General features: G+C 53.3%; 1 protein-coding gene across 1 annotated transcript; it reads left to right on the top strand.

The window, feature by feature from the left end:
- The first annotated feature begins 581 nt into the window (after positions 1-581).
- Positions 582-17,087, top strand: PRDM12 (PR/SET domain 12). Its single transcript, XM_086323465.1, has 5 exons — positions 582-804; positions 2,558-2,748; positions 4,274-4,429; positions 12,961-13,072; positions 15,076-17,087. Exons 1-5 carry the CDS (start codon positions 582-584, stop codon positions 15,477-15,479), a joined length of 1,086 nt encoding a protein of 361 aa, XP_086179591.1. The 3' UTR covers positions 15,480-17,087.
- The last annotated feature ends 5,756 nt before the right edge of the window (positions 17,088-22,843 follow it).

Here is a 22,843-nt window from a genome sequence, read left to right as displayed (position 1 = left end):
AGCGGCCGAGCGCCCCCGCCCCTTGAGCTCTGGCGGCAAAAGCTCCTCGCGCCTGGGCCGGGTACAACAAGTCTGTCCTCCGACGTCAGGGGGTCATTAATAACCAATTAGGAGGGTCACTGCGGCTCCTATAAAGGCGCTGAGATTTTTTTGCCAAGGGGAAGACCGTCCGGGCCGGGTGTGTGAGAGGCGAGCGCGCGGCGGAGAGCCCCTCGCCGCCCGTTTCTCTGCAGCCACCCGCCTTCTACCCACCCCGCACCGCCCGCCCCCGCCTTCCCGCACCCGCCTCCGCCTCCACCCCTGGCTCTCCAGCCCTTCGCGCCGCCTCTGCCATCGCTGCACATTTCTCGTCTCCCTCTGCCTTCTGCCTCGCTCTCCCTCGTTCACTTCCCTCCCAACCACCCCCTCGCCTCCCGCTCCCTCCTGCCCCTCTTCCTTCCCCATCGCAACCCTCTTCTCCCGCTCCTGGGCTCCCCTCCACCCCGCCCCCCGGCTCATCCAACACATCCCCCGCCTCGGCCGGGCCGTCCGTCCGTCCGTCCGTCCCTCCGTCCTCGGCGCCGGCGAGCCCCGGGCCGCCCATGATGGGCTCCGTGCTCCCGGCGGAGGCCCTGGTGCTCAAGACCGGGCTGAAGGCTCCGGGGCTGGCGCTGGCCGAGGTCATCACCTCCGACATCCTGCACAGCTTCCTGTACGGCCGCTGGCGCAACGTTCTGGGCGAACAGCTCTTCGAAGACAAGAGCCACCACGCCAGCCCCAAGACCGCCTTCACCGCCGAGGTCCTGGCGCAGTCCTTCTCGGGCGGTGAGTCGCGCCGTCGGGGCCGATCGCATCCCTCCCTCCCCGCAGCCCTCTGGTTCCCGGGCCCACACGCGCGGGCCACGGCGGGGACCAGAGGACGGTGGCAGCCATTCGCGCCCATCCGGGCGTTCCACACGCGGCCCGTGACTCAGTTTCCCGTAAGCCGAGCCGGGGCGCAAGCAGCCAAGCCCGGGCGGGGGGACGCCTCCACCGCGCTCGGCTCGAAGTCCGAGATTTGGGCGCTCCGGCTGTCGGGCCCGCCGCCCCCGCGCTTCCCCAGCCGCCCCTCATCCTCTTTGAGCCGGCGGGTTCCCGGCATTTAAAGCCTTACTAGGCGTGTAATAGCAGTTGACTCAAAAAGAAGGGGTTTTAAATTCATTTAGTTAACTTGGGCTTGACCCGCGAGAGTTCCCACTTAAACCAAGAACTTTAAAAGGCAGCGGGGGCTGGGGAGGGGGCGAAGGAGGGCGGACAGGAGAGAAAGCGGCGGAGAGAGAGCGAGGGAGAGAATGAGAGAGGGAGAAAAGTTTCTTTTCTTTAAGATGTCTCAAGTTCTTACTCCTCATTCATCAACCCGCAAACAATATCTTCCCCCGGCGCTGGCATCTCTGCGCGTCGCCCCCTTTTCCCCCTTTACGATTTCTGTTCCTCTCTTAATTTACCGTGCAGACTAATTCCACTTCCATTCACGCTATGTCAACCGTCTAATCCCCCCTTTTTGTAAGGGGAATTCCTCGGCCCCTTTTAAACAAGTCCCCTCCGCATTGAGCTACAATTTACTGCTACAGCATTCTTCCAGGGCTAATGAATTTAGAATTAGCAATTTCTTTCGAATGGAGCCGAATGAATGCGATCACTTTAACAGCGTGACAAATTGCCGGCCGCGCCGCAATGGACACCGTTTAACCCCCTCTTTCAGCCGGCCCGCTCGCCGGGTATTTTCCCAGGTAGCTTAGAGGGGAACCTTGTAAGACATGAAGGCCGCCCCTGTGCGCCTCGCCGCTCCCACCCCGGCTGCCCGGCCAAGGCAGGAGGACCCCCCCGGGGGGTTGCGGGCCGCCCCGGCTCTTATCCACCCTGAGAAGCGACTTCGCGGCTGGCCTAGGTCCGGGCACTGCCCTTCCTGGCACCCCCGGATCTCGCCGGGCAGCGAGGAACCCGGGCGCACCCAGGGTCACCCAGAAAGCGTGAAACACGGCCCGCGGCAGTCGTCCGCCTTTCTTTTGAGCCGCCTCCGCCTCAGAGCCCGACTTGCTTTCCCAGCGCGGTCGGCGCGCCGCGGCCGCGAGGTTCCCCGCACCCCGAGCGGAGTCAGAGCACCTGGCCGAGCTCCGGGTCCTCCGACAGTGCCCTGCGCTCGGTGCGGGAAAGCGCAGCGCGCGCGGAGCCATGGGAGAACCGCCCAGAATCCGAGCCCGGCGAAAGAATCTTGGCTGGACCGTCACCTCCTCGTGGGAGAGGGCCTCAGTTTACTCATTGGTTAAGACCTAAACTGCCATCGGCCCAGCAGTTCTTAAACTTGGCCGAAGTGGAGGGAAAGAGCGGTTGTGGATGTTCTGAGAATTCGTGGAGAGACCCAAAACGAAAACAAACACAAGAAAACCCTCCTAGAAATGAATCCCAAAGGCACCTCTTGCTTTCGGAGGCTCCACGGGTTGCTGAGCCTCCACCCCCGGGGGGGGGGGGGGGGAGGGGGGGAAGAGCCGGGCCTCCCTGCCTCCCACTCTGACTCAGTCCCCCTGCCTGGCGGCCACAGAGGTTCAGAAGCTGTCCAGCCTGGTGCTGCCGGCCGAGGTGATCATCGCGCAGAGCTCCATCCCCGGCGAGGGCCTTGGCATTTTCTCCAAGACGTGGATCAAGGCCGGCACCGAGATGGGCCCCTTCACTGGCCGTGTCATCGCTCCGGAGCACGTGGACATCTGCAAGAACAACAACCTCATGTGGGAGGTAGGCAGGGTCTCCGGGTCGTGGGGGGGGGGAAGAGCAGCGTGGACTGCGGAGTGTGGGGTGTGGGTGGGGCCCTGGCGGCCTGCCTGACCCTCCGCTGGTTCTTCCCTTGCTGGGAGCTGTAGGCGCTTTGGGCTGGGCCATGACTGGTCCCTGAGGTCGATTTCTACACCTGCCCGATGTCTGGAGGTTCCTCCCCAAATCACAAGGCGAAGCCTCTCTCCTCCTGCGAGCCTTGGGGAGCACTTCCAGGGGTGGGGTGGGGCGGCGCCAGGACCCAGAGAAGTCATGTGCTTTGCCTAGAGTCCCACTGGAGACCTGGGAAGCCATTCCTGGGAGCCACCTCCATTCCTGGGAGCCATCTCCCGGCCACCTGCATTTTTCCCCTCACTCCAGCAGCAGCAAAAGAGAGCCCCTCAGAGCCAGCCTTGGCCTTGGGGTGATCATGGCTGGAAGGAAGGATGAAGGGAGAGGGTGCTCCCTGGGAGTCAGCTTCTCAAACCAGGTGGAACAATGACAGTGAACATGAATGCTATTGAACTGGCACAGAGTCCGCTTTCTGAGCATGGAGTCAGCTTTCTGAGTGCCGGGCCTGCATTCCACCAGATTGTCTCAGCAGCCCAATGGATTATTATTCCCATTTTAGAGAAGGAAAGTGACCTTCCATCCAAGGTCTTCTGTCTCTCCTCCCTACAACAGTGCCAGATGCCAGCAAAGCGCTCCCCCCGCCCACCCCGCCTCAGGATAAAGCCACTCCGAGAGCACTTCCGCCTCCTGGGGCTCTCACTTGGAGGAGGTCAGCTGATGCACCCACTCCCTAGTGTCATTTCCCCTCCCTTCCCCAAGGCTCCACCATAACCCCCTCCTAGCAGATGCTCAAGGAGCCGAGTGGGACAAATGTTACACATGGTCACAGGAGTGGGGGAAAGAGGCCACGGGATGCCCCGCGGCCTCTCCTAACCTCACCTCCTCCCACACCTCTGGAGGCCTGAGCCAGCAGTTCCTTTCTCCACTGGTTGCTGGGTTAGTAAGTTGGGCTCCAGTAGATCTAGAAGTACTTTTGGTGACTCCCACATAGAGAGGCCAGGCCAAGGTCCCCAAGTGGGCCAGGCTTCCCTTTATAGGCTCCTCTGTGTCCCCCTCTGAGGTCCTGGCCAGCGCTCCCCACTACTTCCCCAGAGAGCTGGCTAGAGGGGATGCCGTTTTGGTCAGTGATCTCCTGGAGATCCCTTTTCGTCCAGGGATGGGGAGGCCGTGGCAGCAGGAGCCTGTGGAGTCCTGGAGACTGACTCCCTGTTGGCCACTTCTAGCCAGCTGGCTTCAGGCAAGTCGCCACACTGCTCTGAGCCCTCCTTTCCTCCGCTGGAAAACCGGGATTATAATAGCTGTGTCCACTTCCTGGGAGTGTTGGGAGGCTGGAAAGAGACAATGTGTGGATGGGCCTGGTGTGGGGCCTAGCCCTGGCCCCAGGCAGCACACACCACATAGCCCTGCCTCACTCGGGCCCCGATTTACCTGCGCCCAGGTGTTCAATGAGGACGGCACGGTGCGCTACTTCATCGATGCCAGCCAGGAGGACCACCGAAGCTGGATGACCTACATCAAATGCGCGCGTAACGAGCAGGAGCAGAACCTGGAGGTGGTCCAGATCGGCACCAGCATCTTCTACAAAGCCATTGAGGTGAGTGTGTGTATCATTGTGTAGGGGGCAGTCGGGGAGCAGCCAGGCTGGGGTGCAGGGCAGTTGTGTCCAGGGACTGAGGTGGAAGCAAGAGGGGAGTGTTGGGGAAAACGCTGGCCTAGCTGGCCCTGCCCAGGCTGGAGGACTGAAGCCCGAGCATCATGGTCTCTGGGAGCATGACCTCCAGGGCAAGCTTCCTGCTGCAGATCAGAAAGAACAGAACCTTTGACTGTATGCCATTGTGAACGTCATGGGTGCCTCAACAGCGAGGTCCCGGGATACCTGCTGAGGGCGTCCCGGGATTGAGAAGCCACAGAGATGCAGAGTCATCAGAAAGCAGTCCAGGGAAAGCATCTGGTGGGGAGAGAGGGTACCGCGTCAGCAGTGTTTCGGCTGTGCATTGCCCATAGTCCCACATGCATGGGCCACCAGTGACGTGTGGATGGTGTGGATAGCGACTCTAGCCTCAGCTATCACATCCTCATCACTTGAGGCGTCAGGCTTTTCCTAGATGTGGTACGAGCGTGATCGCATTTAATCCTCATGCATTTAATCTGCGAGGAAGGCTTCTGTGATCATCTACAGTTTACTGGGTCTCACTTGATAAGACTGGCAGACTCGGGAGCTTTTACAGGCATTGGAGTGGGGTGGGGGTACGGGGATGTTAGCATTGATATCTGAGCGAGTGAAGCTTCTCAGACAAGACGGAAAGTGAGAGATAGAAGGCAGATATATATTGCTTCCCATGATGGGGGTGGGGGTGGGGTGAGGAGCTGGCCAGGCCCAGGGCAGGAGGTTCAAGGGGGATGGAAAGGAGGTGTGAAATGCTTGGGCAGAGGCAGAGGCAGACAGGCTCATGCTATTTGGGGAGAGGATAATGGCACGAGTGGTGGTAGCTGAGGCAGCCTGGCTGTTGGGACCCTTAAGACCTTGTCCCTTGGCAGGAAATTTGCTCAGTGTCTGGCCCAGGACAGGGGCTAGCAGCCTCGCCTCCCCATGGCAGGTTGGCAGCAAGTGGTGTGTGGGGGGGGTGGGGGGTCGGGGCGGGGATTGTGCCCCCACAATCCTCTGGATCCCATGCTTGTGGAAAAAGGCACTGTGCCTCTTGGGGTGGGGCTGGGCTTGGCTGAGTTTGGGGGTGTTCTGAATGACTCGCCCTTCCTTTAGTCCATTTTCTTCCTGCAACTCAGAGCCTCACGTCTTTCTAAGGCTCTGAGCGGGCACTGGATAATTGTCGCTTAATAACCAAACCCCAGGGAATTTCCCAGGGGTGGCAACAGAAGGGCCTTTGCTTGGGCCCTGGTGTGGCCAGGAAGTGTGTTCCGAGGGCTGGACCTGAGGAGGACCAGGAAGGGTAAAGAGAGGTTGGGAATGCCCTGGAGGTCCAGGGGTTCGGGCTCGGTGCTTTCAAAGCCAGGCCCAGGTTTGATCCCTGTCTCAGTACTGAGATCCTACACGCCCTGCTGTGCAAAAAAAAGGAAGGTAAGCAGTTCTTAGACTGAAGTTTGCATGAGACGGGGTAGAGTGAAGACAGGACTGATCCGAACCCAGGCTGAGGGTGGAGGTGCTTCTTACAGGAGAAAGGCCAACCCTAGGATTGGTCTCATGTGTGGCTGAACCCCACTTCTGGCACAGAGCACCCCCTTTCACCTGCTCGACCTCACATGCATCCTTAACATTTGTGCACTGCTTCTTGGCTACACTGAAACAGATGAGGTGGGGGACACACATTCATTCCATCCCTCCCACGGAGAGACGCGCACACTCATATACACACACACTCACACCCACGGGAAACAGGGTAAGGATGCCAACGTGATTTTAGCAAAGGACTCCCGACAGCATCAGTTATGGAGACAGGCGTCTCCTCTCACTGTTCAGGTCACTGGCTGAGCGCTGAGCAGAGTCAGGAAATATTAACAGACATTTGTACGGAAATTCAGAGTCAGAGGACAACGTGGCTAAGATGTGTCTCCACAGAGGAATCTAAGATTATCAGATTTTTAAAAGTCATCTACATTTGACGGGGAATTAAAATTGAAGAAAAGAGGGGAATTTCTTAGTGGTCCAGTACTTAGGCCTCAGCCCTGTCACTGCCGAGGGCCTGGGTTCAGTCCCTGGTCGGGGAACTAAGATCCCAAAAGCCACCACTTGGAGCGACCAAAAGACAAAACAGAATAAAATACATTTTAAACATTGAAGAAAGAAGATTAGGCAAATATATCCTCCTGGATATGATCTAGATTAGTGGATATCAGCAATTTGGCTATCCATGCTTCTACAGAATTAGCAAGCCGAGTGCTGGAGTGAGGGATAAGAAAACACAAAATATCACCCATTTTACTTTAAACAAGTGATGTTGGACACATATTTTTTTTTTTTTGGTGGTGGCAGTTTTCTTAAAGTGATACGCCAAAATGTCAGATGCCACTTACCGGACCAGCTGTGCGTCTGGGTGTGTGTGACTGACTGCCATGCAGCAGGGCTCGGCTGGAAGAAATTCCTGCTGCCCCAGGCCACTCCCCCCGACGCCTCTGCAGTGTGGGGGCTGTCTGTCCTGTGTTTGTGTGAGGGGGCCAAGAAGACTCTGTGCCATGACCTGTTTTCTTAATCTTCCTGTCACCCAGAACTGCTATGTTTATTTCATAACAGTAACCCGTTTCTTGCGAATAAAAGAGAAACAATGGAAAGAAGCATCTTCAGAAAATAACAGAATATACTAATGTGGCTCTAAAATTTTCTATAAATTCAAAAGGAAGGCTGTCCAAATGGAGACGAGGGTGATGGGTTTCTGGGGCCAGCCGGTCCAGGTGGATTTGGTATCTGGCTGGATTTGCCGGCATGTTATGCTAGGACCCTCCTCCCTTTGCTGTCCTCTACCACGGAAGAATTTACTGTAACCTCAGGTGCCTAAAATGACATTTCTAGAAATTGCCCAGCACATGGCACATGGGCACTACATGTTAATGCATAAGTCTTTCTCTGGGTGATGGGAGCTGGCTTGAAAGTGGACACACAGACCTGTTTCTCCCAGGAAAACAAAACCGGTAAATAAAACTGGCTGCCCTGCGAAGCAAGAAATTTGACCCCCAAATTCAATACAAATAAAGTATTTAGGAATAATTTATGCAAATTTTGGATTTGGGAACTGGGAAGAAACTTCTCAGGCTTTTCTCGCCCTATGTTTTGGCATAGGACAAATGCCAAATAGCCCTGAAATGTGGGCTCTTTGCTTGTTTGCGACTTTTATTCTCTTTCCAAGCTATTGAACTTCTTCTCCCCCTGGAGCCCAACAGCTCCGTCTCTCCATCCTTCTTTTTCTGTGAGGACAGGCTCTACTTTCCTTTCAACCTTGCTCACTGGTGGGTGCAGTTAAGGGACTTTGATTATTAATATTAAGCATCATTAATGATGCTACCATCCATGGAGCAGTTACCATGTGCCAACACCACGCTAAGGATTTTCGCAACTTTCATCCCCTCAGCCTGGGGCTTTCCTTATCCCCATTTTAATGACGATGAAACTGAGGTTCAGGGGGATCTTGGGAGACTGTTGAGCTGTGGTTTGAATTTGTCTGATCCCCGAGCAGAGCCCTTGGTCACTGCGCCATGGGACCTCCCTGGCCAATATCTACTTGCTGGAACTCTATTAATTGCTATGTCAGGACATCTGTGATACAATGGAAATTGATATTCGTCCAGATGACACCGAGGTCCTTCTGGACTAGGGTTTCTGTACTGCCGGGGGCGGGGACAGGGGGCATTAGAGCCTCCTGGGAGCATGTTCCATGTTGTGACATGAATTTATATTAGGAAAACAAACCCAAACCCCCACACATTTTCAACTGATAATAAAAATTCAGAAATGGGTCAGGACAAAACTTCTGGGTTGATAGGGAAGGTGAAGAAGCATGCGTTGGGAGATCATGTAATTTGTCAATTAAAGAGTCAGGCTCTGAAATTCACCCAGAGTCTTGATGATGCGAACTTTATGATGCGGCATTCGTCTCTTTGGGAATTGCTTTGTTTATTGTGTGTCCCGAGTTAGTCTCTGCTCTCCAGAAAAGTGAACAAGCAGTTGATTCTCATTCTCTGAGCCCTAGTGGAGAGCCCCGGCTGGGCCAGGCCAGAGTGTTGACTGGAAAGAAATGGGGCTAGGGTCTTCCCAGGCTGTCCAAGGGTTAAGACATCACACTTCCACTGTGGGGGGCGGGGTGTGGGTTCGATTCCTGGTTGGGAGACTAAGATCCTACATGCTGTGCAGTGGGCATCTCTTCAAAAAAAGGAGAAATAGGGCTTCTGAGGGCACTGGGGGGCCCTGCAGAGGACCGTGGCTATTCTTTGCTCTCAGGCGATCAGCATCCAGGAGCCTCCGGCCAGTGGTACTAGGCTTTCAGGGAACAGGCTGCCGGTTCTTGGGCTCTCCTGGTCTCCATCCCTGGGGCCATTGGGAGCAGGCAGAGGCCAGAGGTCCAGGCCAGGAGCTGCTGCTAGTTTCCCGGAGCTCTGATGGGTAGAGAGAACCTTCAGTGCCTCCAAGAGGTGAGGCTGCCTTCCCCAGCGCTGCTTTGAGAACTGGATGCTTGTTGTTTTTTTTTTTTTGTCTTGACCGGGATAACCTCAAATACGCTCATGTCATCAGTTCCGATTAGTTTATTTTTTAAACATGTTTAATTTTGTACCGGGGTACAGCCAATTAACAGTGTTGTGATAGTTTCAGGCGAACAGCAAATGGACTCAGCCATACATACACATGTATCCATTCTCCCCCACACTGGAAACTTCTTGCTGTCTGGGGATGTGTGTCATTGTCAATTCTAGCAGGTTCTTTTTAATAGATTTTCTTTAAAAACTGTTCTTTTTTGGGACTTCCCTGGTGGTCCAATGGCTAAGACTCCACGCTCCCAACGCAGGGTGCCCAGGTTCGATCCCTGGTTAGGGAACTAGATCCCCCATGCTGCAACTGAAAAAAATAAAAATAAAAAAGTCCCTCTTGTTGCAACTAAGACCTGGCACAGCCAAATTAATTAATTAAAAAATATATATTATTTTTGTATAAAAGTAATATGTGCTCATTAATTCTTAAAACATCAGATGCAGCATGTAGAAGATGTAAGTCAATTTTTATCAACATTAAAAAAAAAAAGTCTCAAAATGACAAACCCATCTGAGGAAAGATTCGCAGAAAACCAGAAAACGTGGCTGGGCACCTTGGTTGGGAGAATTACTTTTCCCATTATCCTCCTTTGTGTCTGTGTCACTGTTCTAATTTTTAAAATCCAGGAGTAAAATTAATTTTAGTCCATTTGAAAAACGCGTCCATAAATAAATGACTCAAAACAGTCAATATTAAAGCTCTTATTTTAACAATATTGTCCCCAACCACCATTTTGAATAATAATCTTCAGAATTCATGCATTTCCAGATGCTCTTGGCTCTTCATTCATCACCATGATTGCTATCACTGTTATATTTGTTTTATGTTTCATAATGGTTGTCACTGTCAATTCAAATGAAAAGGCTGGTGTTGACTTAGGTATTTGACTCCCGGACTGCAAGTCTGGAGATGGCGATGCAGTTTTCAGAGACATCGTGGGGGCTTGCTGACCCCTCTCACCCCACCTCTGGGCTTTCCCCTCCCGCTCAGGGCAGATGGGGCCAGGACACGGTGGCACCAGCGTGGTATTGGTGTCCTGGGGGCACGCAGGCCAGCCTGTGCTTTTTTTGTTGTTCTGCCTCGTGGCATGCGGGATCTCAATTCTCCAGCCAAAGATTGAACCTGGCCCTCGGCAGTGAAAGCACCAAGTCCTAACCACTGGACCGCTGAGGAATTCCCCAGCCTGTGCTTCTGATGGTCACTGAAGGCAGAGCCACGGGCATCCTGGGCCCCCCCTCGCCACACTGCAGGCTCCATGGGGACAACCGGGGGACCCAATACCCCAGAGGTGGATGTCCAGCAGAGGTGTGGTCACTGTTTTACAGTTGAGGAAAGTGAGGACTGGGTATAAAAGGCCACTTGCCCAAGGGGGCACGCTCAGCAGGCGGGGAGCCCAAGTGGACCCTGACCTCTGTGGTCCCAGCACCTGAGCCGGAACCCTTGGCAATACCACCTCCTGAAAGAAGGGGCATGTACAGACAGCTGGACAGCTGGACCAGACAGCTGGTCACTTTAGAAGAACCATGATGTACAAAGATCTGGTGTCGTGTGAATATTGAAGCCAGTGGCTGGGACAGTGTCAGAGGTGACTGACAGAGTCTTAGAATTGGGGGGACCTCAGAGATCATGCTCCCCACCACCCTCATTTGAGGAGACCAGCTTAGGAAGGCCGAATGCTCGCCTAAGGTCACCCAGGGACCCAGGGACTGAAGGCCCACCGGCACCATCTCTCAGCAGCTTCCTTCACAGTGAATTTATCCTGAATACTTTAGCTCCATCACCCTCTTTTCTAAGGGGTTCACTGAACCTCTCTCAGCTTTTCCAGCAGGGCCTCCAGCTCTGACCTGCTGGCCTCCTTGACAGTGGCCGTGCCTGTGAATGATCAGAGGCCAGGAGGACTCTTGCTGCAGTGCCAGATTCTCATCTATCTGCTTTTAGGCATGGCCTAATTTCCCTTGGCTTCTGAGACTGCCTTTGATCTTTCCATATTTAAACCCCATCAATCTGAGCAGGCATGGTACCCTCTGCCAGGCTCCTTGTCACTCAGTGACCATGTGGCTTGCCATGACACCCCAAGGGCTGTGGGGTCTGTTAGAAAGGGGCATGGGGACTTCAGGCCAAGTCATTGGAGGATGGACATCGCCTAGGCCCCCTGGAACTTTGCTTCTTCCACTCTCTCCTCTCCCTGCTTCCCTCCCCTGCAGGGTAGGGCAGAGCTGGCTCTGATGGTCGGAGGTTCTTCCTGGCTCAGACCAGAGGAACGCAGGTGTGGCAAGCAGAACGGTTCTGTGATTGGCAGGGGTCTGCAGGCCAGAACCAAAGGGAAGGGGTGGGGGCTTTCTCTGTGACCCTGGAAGCCAAGGAGAAGGGTCCATTCTAGGGTGATTTCAGACAGCCTACATGGAGTCTTGTGTGATTTTTTTGTATTCACTTCAACTAAAAGAGGACTCACCTGGGGACTTCCCTGGCGGCCCAGTGGTTAAGACTTTGAGCTCGCACTGCAGGGGGCACGGGTTCAATTCCTGATCCAGGAACCAAGATCCCACATGCCACGTGATACAGCCAAAAAACCAAAAAGGGCCCACTAGGAAAACAACCAGCTGTTGCCTGGAGGTGTCTACCTTGCTCTGGGCCGATCAGAGAGTGACCCCCAGTGGGATCCACCCAGTGGGTGCCAAAGTCACTCCTCTGGGGTCCAGGCCTCAGGAGGTGATGGGCCTTGCCCTCTCGCCTTTGCTCTAGCTGGCTAGGACCAGAGGGTTCTTCACCTTGAGTAACTGGCTGCCACCAGAGGGGTGGGGGCCCCTGGGATGTCCCAGAGGAAGGGGTCAGCGCCACCTCAGGCAAGAGCCTTCCGCAGCCTCCCTGGATTGTCACTGCAGAGCTCTCCCGACGGCAGGCCCCTGTAGCAGGTCCTCCCCTGGCAGCAGCAGAGCCCCGTCACTGTGGAGTTCTCTGCCATAGACCTATCGTTGCTTAGTTCCCAAGTCATATCTGACACTTCTGCAAACCATAGGCTATAGACCACTAGGCCCCTCTGTCCATGGAATTCTCCAGGCAAGAATACTGGAGTGGGTTGCCATTTCCTTCTTCAGGGGATCTTCCCGACCCAGGGATGGAACCCTCGTCTCCTGCACTGCAGGCAGATTCTTTACCTCTGAGCCACCTGGGGAGCTGTGCCACAGGCCTATGACATGGCGAGACAGATCCCATTTAAGGCTGGGTGCCCCGGTATGTCTGGAGGCGGAAGCATTCATTGATCTGAATGCTTCTCTTTTAGCCATTTGCAGGGAGTCATACAGAGGCCTGTGACGGGGAGAGAAGTATATGTGACGTGGTGCTGCCTCCTGGGTGCGCTGGTTGAGAGATGTTTCCAGAACACCGTCAGGCAGGGTATAACTGAGAACCACAGGGCGCCCCACAGCCCATGCTCCTTGGGGATGTCTGGCTTAGCCCTGCAGACCTGAGGGCTGGTTGGCTCTGGTTCCCCTTGGAGAGAAATGACAAGTTTTCTAGCTTTCCTTCTTCAGTTATTTCTGCTTGAAGCATGGTTTCCATCCCATTGTTGTCAGTATGGGAGAGCGGCCAGGAGACAGCTCTGGTCCCAGCAGCAGAGCCAGGATGAGATGGTGAGAAACCTGGGCAGAGTGAAGCAGAGGGGCGGAGCATCCCAGGGCCTCCCGTGTCTGTGAAGCTTGTTGGAGATAGCCTGGTAGAAAGGGACCCCAGTGTGGCTCTCTTGGGGCTGCAACTGTATCCACATGTCCATGGTGGGAGCTAGGACAGCTCCTCCTGGCTGTGAGGGGACATTCTCCCCTGGTGGGGGGACAGGGGACTGCTGCCTCCCTGACTTCCTCTTGCCTCCTTCCCTATAGATGATCCCTCCAGACCAGGAGCTGCTGGTGTGGTATGGAAATTCACACAACACCTTCCTGGGGATCCCTGGTGTGCCCGGACTGGAGGAGGAGCAGAAAAAGAACAAGCATGGTAGGTAGTCCCATGAGTCCACAAAGACAACGGACCCACAGAACTCAGAGAGTGAGAAAGTAAGGGTGTGTGTGTGTGTGTATTTGGCAGGGAAACTCCTGGCCTCTGGGGACCTTGGTTCCATCTTCAGCAGCGTCAAGCACATGACACTTCCTGGTTTAAGGAGGCTGATGCCCCTGGAGCCGCTGCCATGGTCCAGGCATGGATGGAAGACAGTTCTTATTCTGGACAAAATAGACTGTCTGGGGGCAGATTGGGTGGAGGGAGAAGCAGGGTGTGGCAGAGAAGCAAGGGGCCAGGCAGTAAGGACACTGGATTGAATTCCAGTTCTGCTGTGCAATCTTGGGAAATGGCTCTGTGCTCGGTTTCCCTACCTCTAAAAGAAGGATGCTTGTTGGGCAAGATGATGTCTAAGTGCCCTCCCCGCTCTGTCCATGGTGCTGGACCTGGCACAGAGTAGGTGCTCAGTGTGCCTCTGTTGAATGAAGTCTGAGCAGAGTGTGTGCGCGTGTGTGTTTGTTGGGCGGTGGGGGCTGGGGGCGGGGGGGCACAGCACTGATCACCATGGTAGAGACCATTTGCTCAAAACCTATTTCCTGCCAAGTATTGGGCTAAACCTTTTATAGGTATCATCCCACTCGGGTCCTCATAAAACCTTTGTGATATTTGGTCATTTTTATTTTTAAAGGATGAATCTGAGGCTCAGGAACTACTGTCTATCCAGCCCTTGCTCTAATGTTTCACAAACCATTTTTTCTGATCCTCATAGCAACTTTTTGCTATGATAAGCAATGATAACAATGTCATCATTGCTTTCGTTTTGGGGATGAGAAAAGTGAGGTACAGTTCACTGGTACATAGTTGAAAAAGTGCAAGTTTCTCAGTCAAACCCAACTCTTTGCAACCCCATGGACTGTGGCCCACCAGGCTCCTTTGTCCATGGAATTTTCCAGGCAAGAATACTGGAGTGGGTTGCCATTCCCTTCTCCAAGGGATCTTCCCAACCCAGGGATCAAACCCAGGTCTTCTGCATTGCAGGCAGATTCTTTACCATCAAGGCCACCAGGTACATAGATGGCACTCAGTAAATAAATGTGGGATAAATAAATGAGAGGCTTTGGGGGAAGAGGAGTAGTTATAACAGTTACTACCATTTATGGACGGCTGCTGTAAGCCTGGTACTTCCTAAGTCCAGGCTTAGGCAGGTAAAGTGCTCTATACAGAGTAGCCTTTGAAGATGTCAGCTTTTTTTGTGATCATCTCAGGAAGATCCCCTGGAGGAGGAAATGACAACTCACTCTAGTATTCTTGCCTGGAAAACACCGTAGACAGAGGAGCCTGGTGGGTTACAGTCCATGGGGTCACAAAGAATCTGACACGACTGAGAACTGAATACATGCACTCAGGTGTAGCTGTGCGTAATCCCCGTGAGGTCGTAGTAGGTTCCCATTTTAAAAAATTATTTTTCAAAATGTACTTATTTATTTTAATCGGAGGATAATTACTTAATACTGTGATGGTTTTTGCCTTACATCAACATGAATGGGCCACGGGGCATCCATGTGTCCCGAACCCACCTCCCTCCCCACCTCATCCCTCCAGCTTGTCACAAAGCACCTGGCTTTGGGTGCCCTGCCTTCACGTAGGTTCTCATTGTACTGGATGAGAAACTTGAGGCTTCCCCGAGAGGCTAAGTCACTAAGTCCCCGAGATCTCGAAGCATGGGTCTGGAGTCCGACTCCTAACGGATGCCAGGTCAGGGCGCTCGCTGCCCCTTCCAACCCCTGTGCGGTGGCCCCAATCAGTCTGCGGAGCGGTCACCCCGACGGATCGATGATCCGAGGCGGCTGAGCCCCGGGAGGGGGACCCTCGGGGAGGCGTACGAGGGCGGGGGGAGGGCGTGGTGTCGAGCCGCCGGCCTCGGGGATGCCAACGAGGCTGCTCTCTCTCTCTCCTCCTTCCCGCCTCCCCGTCCCCCACCCGGACCCCGCCCGCGCGGCCAGAGGACTTCCACCCCGCGGACTCGGCGACGGGCACGGCGGGCCGCATGCGCTGCGTCATCTGCCACCGCGGATTCAACTCGCGCAGCAACCTGCGCTCGCACATGCGCATCCATACGCTGGACAAGCCCTTCGTTTGCCGCTTCTGCAACCGCCGCTTCAGCCAGTCGTCAACGCTGCGCAACCACGTGCGCCTGCACACGGGCGAGCGCCCTTACAAGTGCCAGGTGTGCCAGAGCGCCTACTCCCAGCTGGCGGGCCTGCGCGCCCACCAGAAGAGCGCGCGCCACCGGCCGCCCAGCGCCGCGCTGCAGGCCCACTCGCCCGCGCTGCCAGCGCCGCACGCGCACGCGCCCGCGCTCGCCGCTGCCGCCGCCGCGCACCATCTGCCGGCCATGGTGCTGTGAGCACCTGCGCCTGCGTGCGCGGCCCCGCTCCCCGCGCGCGCCCCCGCTCACCCCCGAGCGCCCCCGCCGCCCAGACCCCAGGTCGCCGCAAGACACCTGCCGGCCTTGGTGCTGAGAGCGCCTGCGCCTGCGTGCGCGCCCCCGCTCCCCGCGCCCGCGCCCCCATACCCCAGGCCGCCGCGCAACACGCGGCTGTCATCTCTCCCGACGCGACCTCTCGGCCGCACGCGGCTGCCGGACCCGGCTCAGTAGGCGCGCCCCAGAAATGACGCCGAGGCTTACCCTCTTCGCTCCAGTTTCGCACACGAGGACCCTGAGGGGCGAAGTTCCTCTCCCGGGCCTTCCCTACCCCCTCCCCGACCTCGGCCACCTCTTCTTCAGACGGTCCCCGAGTCGCACGCCTCTTGAGTCGGCTGATCGGGATGATATAGCCCCCTTGTGAGTGGCCGGAGAGGGGACTGAAAGCCTCCGAGGGTCCTCAGCGAGGGGGAGGGGAAAGGGAGACCCCCACCATCCTCACAGAGAGCCGCGTGTTGGGAATGGAGAGTGAACTCCCGGTCCCAGGGTGGGCATAGCGGGGCTGGCACGCGCCATCTCTCTCCTCCTCCCTCCTCAGGGACTGCTATCCTGCAGTGTCGCCCCCTCCTTGAGAGCTGGGGGCTGGCGGGCTCCGGGGCAGCTAGAGGAGGCCGGAGAGACCTGCCCTTCCCTGCCAGGACGGGGTTGGGGGGCTTCTCTCCTTCGGGCCACCTGCCCCCCCCCCCGCCCCCCGCCATGGGCTCCCTGGGGACACACAAGGCACAAATGTGCCAAACAGGCTGAGAAGGAAGGCGAAACCGCGGTGGCTCAGCGGTAAAGAATCTGCCTGCCATGCAGGAGACCAGGTTCGATCCCTGGGTGGGGAAGATCCCCTGGAGGAGGGCATGGCAACCCGCTCCAGTATTCTTGCCTGGTGAATCCCATGGACAGAGGAGCCTGGCGGGCTACAGCCCACAGGGTTGCAAAGAGTCGGACAGGACTGAAGCGACTTAAGCACGCACCAAGGCAAAATAGAAATCCACTCCTTGGGATGAGGCCTGCCTCTCTTTGGGCCTACGCTTCCCCTATCCCCATCTGTAAAATGAGAGAATTGGACCAACGCCGCCTCGCTTTCAGCTCTAACGTCAAGCTTGGAAAGGGGATGCCGGGCCTCCTCGCCACCCTTCGGTACCAGGAGGCCAAGACTGGGTTTTCTGCCCGGAAAGCATCTCCGAGCTGTGCGGGATGCCAGGAGGTTCCGCCCCGGGCTCTGTCCGGTTTCCCCACGCTCCGGGCCGTGGGCGCCCTCTAGTGTCGCCTTTCCCCACCTTGCAGTCATTTACTAGAATCCCGCCTAGGGCGTTTTGTAAAATTAATTATAATATTGATGAAAAGTATAAAATGTATAGAGTTTTCAAGAACCTGTGCTCTACTTCCAGAAAATGGTCACTTTAACTTTGTAAATATTTATCTTAAATGATATTTACGAACCTGTGATATATATTATTTGATTGTACATGTACAACTGTAAATACATTTGTACCTCTCTTGTATTCTAAAATAAAAATTACTTGGGACATTTACCACTTAGCATCTGAATGGGTCGACGCTTTTGTCTGCATGAAAGGGAAATGTGGAAAATACCTAGGAGTTGGAGAGCGGGCAGGAAGAGTTGTTTCACCTACTGGTTTTTAAAATAACCATCCTTGTCGCAGCTGGGGCATCAGCTCCCGGAAGAGAAGGCCACAGTATAAACCAGTCAAAGCTCACAAGGCGCTGGGCAGATTCCTCCTGGTTTCCAGATGACTCTCAAATATCAGTGTCTTGCTTTGTTACTGCCCCTGAATCTTTGCTGCTTTTTAAAATTAATTTTCATGGACAGCTTGAAGGAATCCATGCAGCCTGTGCAGGTGGACCAAGATGGACCTCAAGTGCCCTCCCAACGCCTAGAATTTCAAAATGCTCTGGTGCCCATTTCCAGATCCTCCTTCAGGAAGAACAAAGAGCAGGGAGGCCATCAGTGTAGAGCCAGGCCCTGGCTCTCCTCTCCAGGACCTCCTGGCCAGGAGGAGGTGCACAAACTGGGAAGTGTGAGTTCACGCCTGTGCTCCGGCATGTAACAGCCGTGAGGCTATCACCCTTCCAACCTGCTGGCACCCATCAGGCCCGCCTCTCTGTGCATTCTAGCTGTGTACACACACACACACACCCCTGAAGATGCTGGAATTCACACTTGTACGTACAGGCCATTCCCATTTGGAGCTTCAGGTATTCCCAAAGACCCAGTACTTCGGGGGGCTGATCTTGCTTGAAGGTCCTGCAAGTTGTTCGCTTGCAGGTCTTTGGGGCCAGTCGGGGACATGACTCTTCGTACTCCTCCTCTTCATCCCGTTACAAATTTTGCTTCGCCTTTGATTCCTCGCGAGACGTTTTCCGATGCCTCTGGTGGCCCCTGGCCTTCCCCTCCTCTCACTGCAATGGCAGTGTCAGACTTCATAAAAGTCAGTGCGCCGGCCCTTGATCAAAAATCTAAATTGCTTTCTGTAGGTAATTTTACGAAATTCCAACCGGCAGATCTGAAGGGCAACGAGAGCTCCTGCTCCAGAACCCACCTGGTGGCAGCAGGCTGTAATTGCAGACTAAAGTGCTTGTGTTCGCTAGTGTTGCTGGAGATAATACTGGAGATAACAGGATGAGCAGGGAGGCATTGGCTGCCGGAAGGACTGCACACAGGTGGGGGCTTCTCTGGTGGCTCAGCTGGTAAAGAATCCGCCTGCAATGTGGGAAACTTGGGTTCCATCCCTGTGTTGGGAAGATCCCTTGGAGAAGGGAAAGGCTACCCACTCCAATATTCTGGCCTGGAGAATTCCATGGGCTATACAGTCCCAAAGAGTCATGTCCCAACCCAAAGAGTCATGTCCCAACCCAAAGAGTCGTGTCCCAAAGGGTCATGTCCCAACCCAAAGAGTTGGACACGACTGAGTGACTTTCACTCCTCGCTGGGAGGCTTGATACTCAAAGCTTAATCTCTTACTTTGTTCACTTTTCCAACAGGGGCCTCGGGCTCCTTTCCCAAGAGTGCACGTCCCCCTCCTCCCAACAAAGGCACGCAAATACACCACCTCCCAGTCAGTCTGCAGATTCAATCTGAAGGGCTTGCTGCGTATCCTGTAGGCATGCGGTATAGACCAGCTGGTCAAAAGGTAAAAATAAATAATTAAGTCTTTTAGGATATTCAAAAATAAAATAAAAAATAAAAACAGGTCAGATTAAATTACTTCCTTGCTTAGAACACTTCTGGCAGCTTCCCTGTTCCCAAGAATAAAATCCAGATGCATCTTTGCCTGACTGTGCCCATCTGCGACCAAACCTGCTCCCTCTCCCAGTACACACGCTGCGGCCAGAGGTGCTGGCACCACGGATGTATGTGCTTTTGGCGCTGTCTTGACCTTGTAGCCTTAATCTTGGAAAACTCACTTATTCATTCTTGTAGCTTTGGGAGGTTAGATTCCTTAGGACCTCTATGTACATGATTATGTTGTGTGTGAATAAGGCAGTTTTATTTCTTTTCCAATCAATATGACTTTCATGTCTTTTTTTATTGCATGGTTCAGGACCTTTGTGTATAGAGAGTTCTAGATAGAGGTCACTGCTCTGTGTTTGAAACTCTACTTGGCCATTCACTAGCTGGGTGACCTTGGACAAGTGAATTAATGTCTGTGTGTCTCAACTTCCTCAAATGAAAAATGTGGTGATACTTCGCTCCTAAGGAGATTGCGAGGACTAAGTGGGACAATGGATGTAAGTGAAATACATGACTCGGGATCTGGCACGTGGTAAGTGCTCAGTAAATGGAAGCCATTGTTAACACAAGGATGCCTTTGGTGGAGTAAAGGGTTGTGGCTTCTTCTACCACCCACCTCTCTGGGCATCCCCCAGGGGCATCTAAGGAAGCTGTCCATCACCCCATCTTCTGCCCTTTCCATTAGCCATTATCCTTGGAACTCTTGCAATGGAGGAACAGATATTCTAAGCTCTCAGCTTCCTTCCCACTTTGGGGCTGGTCTGCTAGGCTGCATGGCCATGACGGGGTGGGACAGATTAAGGACAATGGCTTGTTAGCACCCATCCTGACTGCTTCCCATGGCATGGCTGCCTTGGGGAAGTCAAACTTCGTGTGTGTTGGCTCAGGGCTTCAAGGGTGGGTGTTGTGGAAGAACCAGGCTACCTGGTCTGTTCTGATTGGTCTTTGGAGTCCTGTAGAGGCACTTCTGACATGTGCTATCAAGGTGATGGACAGCTGCCTTAGTCACAAGTCTGCCAGATGTAAGACAAGGAGGCACAGACTGCCATTCTTAAAATTCGTGGACATGCTTAAGAGCTGCCATAGGCATCAAAACTGTTTCTAATATTTTGGGAGAGGCAGTCCTCAAAACATGAGGTCCTTGGGTGGAAATCTTTGTGCACATCTCTGATTGCAAAACTTCTGGGGATCGGGGGGTGGGGGGAGGAATTCCCTGGTGGTCCAGTGGTTAGGACTCCATGCTTCCAAAGAGCTCAGGGCTAGAGGGTTCCTGCTGCCTCTGTTTTCACACTTTTCCTAATTTCCTTTTTGGTTACTTTCACTCAGAGTTCTCTGTGGCCCTCAACCCAACTCCCGAGTGTCAACAGTTCCTTGCCTTCAAGGCTCATTCGAACACCATTGCTGTCAGGAGGTCTTTTCTGTCCTCCTCTCGACCCTCTGATCCCTGAGCTCCTGACCAAACACCCTGATGCCTGGGGTAGAAAGGCTCCAGAAATGCTTGCGGAATAAATTCATTCATTCCACAGATATTTGCTGAGTGCTGTTCTGAGAGTACCTGGGTTTGTTTTTCTATTTTTTCATCTTGTGACTGCTCTGCATGGCATGTGGGATCTAGTTCCCTAACCAGGGGAAAATTCAGTGCCAAGAAATAAAACAGGACCCAGTGATAGAAACAGGATTAGTCTAGATAAGGTGGTCAGGAAGGCTTCTCTGAGGAGGTGATATATGAGCTGGAATCTAAGTGAGGAGGAGATACACGAAGACCTGGGAGGAAGAGCATTTCACGCAGACAGCGCCAAAACACACATGTCCTTGGTGTCAACACCTCTGGCTGCCGCGTATGTACTGGGAGAGGGAGCAGGTTCAGTCACAGATGGGCAGAGTCAGGCAAAGATGAATCTGCATTTTATTCTCGGGAAAGGGAAGCTGCCAGAAGTGTTCTAAGCAAGGAAGTGATTTAGTCTGACCTGTTTTTATTTCTTATTTTATTTTTGAATATCCTAAAAGACTTAATTATTTATTTTTACCCTTTTCCATTATGGTTTATTCAAAAAAGTGAAGGTTAGTCGCTCAGTTGTGTCAGACTCTTTGTGACCCCATGGACTGTAGCCTACCAGGCTCCTCTGTCCATGGGATTCTCCAGGCAAGAATACTGGAGTGGGTTGCCATTTCCTTCTCGAGGGGATCTTCCCAACCCAGGGATTGAAACCAGGTCTCCTGCATTGTGGGAAGATTCTTTTACCATTTGAGCTACCAGTGAGGCCCTGGTAAGGTTTATTACATGATATTACATATAGTTCCCTGTGCTATACAGGAGAACTGGTTTTTTTTTTTTTTTTTTTTGGCTTCATGTGTCTTGCTCATTTTGTTTGTTTCATTTTTAGTTACATGTTTTATTGAAGTATAGTTGGTTTATTATGTTGTGTTAATTTCTGCTGTACAGCAAAGTGATTCAGTTTTATGTGCTCAGTTGCAGAGTCGTGTCCAACTCTTTGCAACCCCATGGACTGTAGCCCACCAGGCTCCTCTGTCTGTGGAATTTTTCAGGCAAGAAAAATTGGAGTGGATTATCATTTCCTATTCCAGGGGATCTTCCTGACCCATGGATTGAAACTGTGTCTCCTGTGTCTCCTGAATTGGCAGGCAGGTTGTTTACCACTGTGCCACCTGGTAAGCCCCATTCAGTTCATATATATATGAACATATACCATTTTATACATATATGTATATGTATGCATTCTTTTAAAATTTAATTAACTAATTATTTAGTCACATTGCCATAAAATAATTTTCTCTTTCTTCTTTTCTTTACTTTTGTATACATTCTTTTTAAAAAATATTCTTTTCCATTATGGTTCATCGGGCTTTCCTGGTGGCTCAGCTGGTAAAGAATGTGCCTTCAATGTGGGAGACCTGGGTTCAATCCCTGGGTTGGGAATATTCCCTGAAGAAGGGAATGGCTACCCACTCCAGTATTCTGGCCTGGAGAATTCCATGGACTGTATAGTCCATGGGCTCGCAAAGAGTCGGACACGACTGGGTTACTTTCACTTTATGGTTTATCACAGGATACTGAATATAGCTCCCTGTGCTATATAGTAGGACCTTGTCGTTTATCCATATATAATAGTTTGCGTCTGTTAATCCCCAACTCTCAATCCATCCCTCCCCTGCTCGCCTGGCAACCACAAGTCTGCTCTCCCGGTCTGCGGGTCTGTTTCTGCTTTGTGGATAAGTCCAGCTACCTCTGGCTGCTGTACAGAAATTGGGTGTAGGCATGGTAAAGGTAGAATTAGGGAACTGAGTGAGGTGGTGATGCCATTGGCTTGGGGTGATGGCCCTGGTGCTGCACAGATGGGGCGGTAGATGGATATGGGAGGAAATGGTGAATGTTAGACCTGTTCAGCAATTAATATCACTTTGGAAGTTCAGACACCTACTCACAGACTTCTGGACCCCTCTTACAAAACCCAGTGCTTAAATCTGGGCTCAAGAATCAGTATTTCTAACAAGCCTCTTGGGGATGTGATGCAAAGTCGTCCACCAAGGATCATAATGCCTACCTCCAAGATGAGCTGACTTGGAGGAATGTAAAACACAATATTTTATTGTTTTTGTTTTGGCTGCGCCAACCAGCTTATGGACTCTTAGGTCCCCAACGAGGGATCAAACCTGGGACCCTGGCAGTGGAAGCACAGGGTCCTAACTACTTGACCGCCAGGGAATTCCCATAACATAACGTTTGCTCAATGCAAAGCACCAGACGCTCAGGATGTGCAAGCTCTAGGGTGAAGCAGGTGCAGTCAGGAGGAACATGGTCCTGCCACCAACTGCTGTGTGAATTCCAGTCCTTTTCGGGGCCTCAGTTTCCTCCTCTTTAAAAAGGGACCTGCAGTGGACTAAATGAAATCTTAACCCCAAGGTGATGGTAGTAGGAGGTGGGGGCCTTTGGGAAGTGATTAGGTCATGAAGGTGGAGCCTTCCTGAATGGGATTGTGTGCCTTATAAAAGAGACCCCAGAGAGCTCCCTGGCCCCTTCCAC

The sequence above is a fragment of the Bos grunniens genome, chromosome 11 (assembly GCF_055505025.1).
Source record: "Bos grunniens cultivar Pamir isolate PY7600 chromosome 11, Bosgru_T2T1.0, whole genome shotgun sequence".
NCBI lineage: Eukaryota > Metazoa > Chordata > Mammalia > Artiodactyla > Bovidae > Bos > Bos grunniens.
This window is presented reverse-complemented; position numbering and strand designations above follow the sequence as displayed.